Source organism: Alligator sinensis, unplaced genomic scaffold, assembly GCF_000455745.1.
Source record: "Alligator sinensis unplaced genomic scaffold, ASM45574v1 scaffold1245_1, whole genome shotgun sequence".
Classification (NCBI taxonomy): domain Eukaryota; kingdom Metazoa; phylum Chordata; order Crocodylia; family Alligatoridae; genus Alligator; species Alligator sinensis.
This window is the reverse complement of record NW_005843077.1, coordinates 185990-192017: the sequence shown is the minus strand read 5'-3', so window position 1 is coordinate 192017 and position 6028 is coordinate 185990. Positions and strand designations below refer to the sequence as shown.

At 49.8% G+C, this 6028-nt stretch overlaps 1 protein-coding gene across 1 annotated transcript in view; it reads right to left on the bottom strand.

Moving 5' to 3' along the window:
• Positions 1 to 3932: 3932 nt before the first annotated feature.
• Positions 3933 to 6028, bottom strand: part of LOC102371942 (oxidized low-density lipoprotein receptor 1-like) — a 12877-nt gene continuing 10781 nt past the window's right edge. Inside the window, exons 5-6 of the mRNA XM_025193611.1 lie at positions 5254 to 5358; positions 3933 to 4347 (exon numbers count right to left, since the gene is read on the bottom strand). Of these exons, the coding sequence (XP_025049396.1) occupies positions 4230 to 4347; positions 5254 to 5358 (223 nt within the window). The 3' untranslated portion in view covers positions 3933 to 4229. The remainder of the gene's footprint in view (positions 4348 to 5253; positions 5359 to 6028) is intronic.

The window sequence follows — 6028 nt, the reverse complement described above, 5'->3', positions numbered from 1 at the left end:
AGTCAGAACCCCAGGCCCTCAGCTCTGGGCATCCCTCGTGGTAGGCCCCTGGCCCTTCAACCCTTCTGGTCCTGGCCCCAGCATTGACCAGTCAAGGGATTTCAAGACAGGTTTCAAGTCTAGAGCCCCACTCTCTCTCCAGAGTCCACTTTCTGGACCCGACAAGGGGGTAACCCACCCAGTTATGGGAGCTGGGGTTATTAAGATGCCCCAATCCACCTTTCACTGGGGTGATAACTGGCTTGACATTTCCTTGGGGCTCCCACACCACTGACAGCCCCATCAGGCCACCCATTCCGAACAGGGAAGGGTAAGCCCTGGCTCCTGCTGACAGAAGGGTAAAAAATCTGTCTGGTATTCCATGAACTGATACAGGACAAGGGGAAATTTAATATTTTTTTCTCAACCAGAGAAGCATGCATACCACTCTTAGTGCCTGTTGGGAAAAAAAGAATTATAACACAAGCACTTTTGATCCATCTACAGGCACCATGGGGAGGATTCAATCAGTGCTAAACAATAGCAGATCTCAGGGGCTTGGGTGGCCTAAGAGGGCAGTGGATCCTGTGCCAGCTGGAGTTTCAGGTGTGCATATCAAGGACTGAGTATTAAGACCGGAAGCAGAATGGAGAAACAGAGGTTTCTCTTTGTTCTTTTTTTGTTCTTTTTTTTCTGTTTCCCTTTTATGGACTCACAATATAAGAAGTTGTCAGGGATGGTGCATCTAGTTTGCAGTATATTAGACACCAAGGAGTGCAATCTGTTTCCCACGCCTTTAGGAGAGAAGCCAGGCACTGAGGCTGGCAGCCGGCTAAGAGGCTGCAGTTCAAGTCAGATTGGATGAGATATCATCCTCAGCTGGGGTGAATCATTGGAGCCATTCCAATGTTACTTGCACTGTTCCAGTTCATGCATGCCAAGAGAATGTCCTGTGATGTTATTTCACCTCCTGGACAAAGCTGCCAGCTAAATATGGATCTGGAAGAAGCTGTGTATCTTAGTAAACCCACATCACCTCCTGGAACTGTTATCTGGCAGACAAAACATGGGAATTTTTTATTTTATGTGTACAAACATTGTACACAGAATCCATTTATTTCAAGCTGTATGATCTCTCTGGTTCTGGACATACCTAGTCAAATAGCTTGTTTCTACTCATAGTATTGTCAGAAAGATGGGGGCTTATCTGTTGTTCAGATTCCTGAAAACTCAAGAAACATGGGGCAAACAAAGCCTATGAAGGAAAACATGTCACCCTGCATGTGTATGACACTTACCCTATGTGCCCATGAAACAAATAAAGTCGGTTGTATGCTAGTTCCAGCTGTGAGATCTCCCCCACAGCAATGCTCCTTGTGCTTCTCCCACTCATGCATGTCATGTGTTCAAGACCTGGGTGGGCAAAATACAGCCTGCAGGCCTCTTTCTGGCCTGAAGGGCCCTAAAAAAATTAGAAAATTAATATTTATCTGCTCCTGGCTGCTTGTGACAGGAGCATGGGGCAGCAGGATCCAGAGGAAACTGGTGATAGGACCCAGCAGCAAAGCCCGCCCAGCCCCACTCTGCCTCTCAACCAGAAGCCCCTGCCTAGCAGAGGCTTCTGGCCTGGGACTGTGGAGCTGTTTCTGCCTCCCTGCACCAGAGAGAGAAATTCAGATAAGAATGTGGGGCGGGGGAGGACTGCAGGTGATTTCTCCAGTCCCTGGGGCTGTCTGGCTCCTGCTGAGACCTGTGGTTGTGGCCATGTAGCTGGGAACCATGTGGTGCTGGAGCGCTGCAGCAGCAAGCAGGAAAGCGAGGAAAGTGGCAGTGGGGCGGGGGGAGGGGGGAGTGGGAGTGAGCAGGGACACAGGAGCTCAGTGAAAATTGGGTGGGAGCATGGGGCCACACCAGTGTCCCAGGGCCAGTGCCAGCAGTAGGGCCCAGAGCAGGGTGACAGAAGCACAGGGCATGGGCTGACAGGGGTCTATGGAGCTGGGCTGGGCTATGCCAGCAGGGAGAGAGGGGAGCCAACCCAGCTACACAGAGCCTCTGCTAGCCCCACTCTGGGCCCCGCTGGTACAGGCCCCAGGACACCGGCACAGGCCCCACCCTGCACTCCCACCCAGCTGTCACTGCATTCCCATGTGCCTGTTTGCTCCTGTCTGCTGCTTTCAGCACTTCCATGCTCACCCACCAGCCTCTCCTGCACCATGTGGCTCCTGGCTGCATGGCTGGACCATGGGAGCACAGGGCCACAAGTGGGGGGTGGGTTCATACATCCCTGCAATGAGAAAGGGAGGGACGGGGAGAGAGAGAGAGAGAGCAATGAGGGAGGGACAGAGTTTGTGTGGGTGCGTTTGTGTGAGTATGTGTGTTCGTAGGGTGAGTCCCACATGTACACCCCACCATACACATGCACCCACACCCTGCCTCACACTGCTGTACATGCAGAACCCATACCCACACATCCTCACACACCTCAGCCACCCTCCCTCACACATTCCCCCACAAAACCCATACCCACCCACACCCCACATATCCACACACACACCCACATGCTTCCTCACCCTACACCCACCCCCCACACCTATCCACCCCCGCACAAAACCCCCACAAACACCCACCTGACATCCATACTCTCTCCCACACCCCATATACCCACACACCAACAGCCCCCCACAAACCTATACCCACCCCACCATGTCCCCACCCCCCCACAATATACAAGAGTAAGTCTTCTTTTTAAGCTATGGTGCAATCACCTCTATGTACACTACTCAAGCACATCTAAATCAGGAAAAAAAAACATTTTTTTGAAATCAAATTAATGAATGTTGTATAGGTTCAATTTTTAGTATATGATTTGGTATTTTTCTGGTTCCGAGATGGCAAAACACCTTGCTGAAAGGCGTACTTCTGGGGGAAAGGGGAGGGACTTCTGGTGGCAAATGTTGGGGGTTAGAAGGTGGGACTTCTGGTCACAAGATAATGACCAGGGGGCATGGCATCTGTCAAGGGGCAGGGCAACCCATGCAGTCCTTGACAGCTTGCCAAAATTCAGTAAGTGGCCCTCTGCCTGAAATAATTGCCTGCCTCTGTTCAAGACCCTCAACTCATGTGCAGTGTTTGAATATGAATGACAGTGTCCTTCAGGAAACAGTGGGTGTGTCTACACAAGTCACTTGACTGTGCAGTAGTGTAGTTTACTGTGCAGTAAGCATGTGCATCTACACATGCACATGCCTATTGTGCCGTAAACCTTGCTAATTGTGTGTACATTTAGCATTCATGTAGATCCCTGACCAGGCGCAAATCTGTTCCCAGTCACCAGAGCAGCCACCAGGGAGCAGTAGATTCCTCCCTGTCCCAAGGATCTACCTGCTGCTGGGGTGGGCTCTGCACCACAGCCTGGGTGGGGACTATATCCCCCTGCCTTGGCAGCAGAGAGCTCTAAGCCCTCCACTCCGAGATCATGATCAGAGAGTTGGTGCTGGGATATTCTTATTTCCCAGCACCAGCTGTGTGGTTGTGGGGCCAGTGCTGGAAGATTCTTATTTGCCAGCCTGAGCAAAATGGGGCTTGGACTGGGGAGCCAAGACCAGGAGCTTCATGCTGCTGGGGCAGGGGGACATTGTCCCACCCTGGCGGCAGGCAGCTCCCTGGGGGCAGGGTTCAATGTCCCAGCCCTGGCCAGGAAACAGCAGTCTCCTGGCCCTGTGCTCCCTGCCAGCCCCTGGGCTAGCACCCAGGGGGAGCCTGGAGCTCCCCCAGGTGGCAGCAGGAGCCCATTGCAGGGCCCCAGGAAGTGGGGGCAGTTTACTGACAGTATAAGAAAATCTGCTCCCATGACCCTGCATGTGTAGATGGCTGCCCAGGACCATCTACTCATTAGTAGTTTATTCACAAGTAAACTGATCCCAGATCAAATGAATGTGTAGACATGCCCAGTGTTCTCAAAGAAACCAGTAAACCAGAATTTGTGTCAATAGCGAAGTGTTTATGAAGCAGTTGCTACTGTAAGCAGAATCCGGAACAGATGAAAAGGAGATTGGCAGTCCCACATCAGGTGGGCTCTGACCAGCTTGGGACACAGGAAAGAACTGGTTCTAGCAACTGGAGTTACAGCTTCTCCCTCTCCAAGCTAGTGTGACATTCTGAGAAGATGATTTCTCCTCATCCTTGGAGCACCCCAGTAAATGTCTCTCTTGAAGGCTCATTTCCTCCCCACTCCAGGGGCACCACCTCCATTAAGCGGCTGGTTTCTCACAAATGCAGCGGAAATCTTCAGCACAGTTATAGGCCAAGGCATTTCCGGTATGGAAAAGAGCACAGGTCCCTCCATCCTGCACAGGCCTTAATGGAAACCTGAGAAGGAAAGAATCACTCTTAGAAGCAGCTCTGTCAGACTGAACAATTTATTCAACCATGGCAGTACATTTAAGTGCTAAACCTTGGGACTCATTGCCCATGAATTTTCCTTCACAGAAATGAATATCAAGAGAACTGATCTATGAGTAATAGCCCTTTGTCATGTGGAAATTCTCTCTCTCTCTCCCATAGCAAGTTCATGTGAGATGGCCCCTCTCAAGGTTCAGGATAATCATTGGAAGGGCTCTTTGTGTCTCCTTATCCAATGTAAACTTAGTGCTATCCTTAGTCGATATCACTACTGTACAATATTTCATTGTAAAAGTCTCTGAGTGTGTCTACTCAGTTTGTCACCCCTTAGACCAGAGCAGATATCCAAACACAGGGGCTTTTGAGTTGTCCCAGTCTCAAGCATGAGTTCAAGAGGTGGTGATGAGGTTTTCCTTGAATGCCATCTGTTGTTCCAACCACTCATTCCATCAAGGAGCTCGCTTGCTTTTTACATTTCCTTGGAGAAAGGGCAGCTGTGTGACATACTGCCTTCACCAAGGTTTCACACAGCCTCTATTATACCCAGGAATTGTTCTGACAGAGCTCTGCAGCTGCCTGTGATATTGTGAAAAAAATATGCAGGCTTGGCAAAAAGAGCCATGTCCATTTATGTAATTATCTCATACTATAGTTTTTGACATTATACAGTCTCCAAAGCATCTCACCTTTCATTCTTGCAGAATATTACCTTTCCTTCTTGCAGGATTCTCTGTTACACAAGACTGAATTGGGTCTCATTATGGGAGCAATCAGTGATCTTTATGCCTATTCACTGCCATAGCCCATACTGTGTAAGAGCTACATGAAAGGGTAGAGCATCAGCAACCAGTTTCTAGTGTGCCAGTGACTTACAGGTGAGTGGAGTGAACTGCGCCATCTTCCCATGTCCAGCTGTAAGAAATATTCTTGTGGGATAGCCCAATCCAGTGCATGCACGCCAGGCCTGTTATGAAACCCTGTGGAAACAAGATCCAGCCCTTCAGCTGCATGGAGAGGGTATGTCCAGGCCAGACTATAGCAGGTGGGTGGTGCATCTGATCCAGGAGCTGTTGGACAAGGAGTAATGTCCAAAATAATGTCCCCTGAGGTCAAGGAGATGCTGTCCAAATCCATGGGCATCCTCTGCCTTAAGAGCAGCAGCATCTCAATTGCTGGACTCCTCCAGGTGAAGGGTGACACCAAATTATTGGCGTCAGGACAATTAAATCCCAAAGACAGCCAAAAGGATGCCATCAAAAGACATGAAAAGGGCCCTTCTATAGAAATAGTGGCATGAGCTCAACATCATTCCCTGCAGGTCAAAAACTAGAGGAAAACCTAAGGGATGTAGGTGGAGTTACCCTGATTTACCATGAAGCAAATGGGGACACATGGCATAGGCAGGGCACTCTATCCCTAACCCTCCAGGCCCAGACATGTTGCACAATCTTTCAGAAGTCTACATTTTGCACCCTCTTTCAGAAGTCGAACAGGAGGTTTTTGGGTTTCTATTTACCCCTTCTCTTGTGCCCTGAACCTGGCTCTTTGCCTGTGGGGCCTTAGCAAAGAATTCAGGTCAGGGCAGCTGAGTGGGTCAATACAATATTGTATTTCCCAGAACACCCAGTAATGAAAGGTAAAAGAGTGG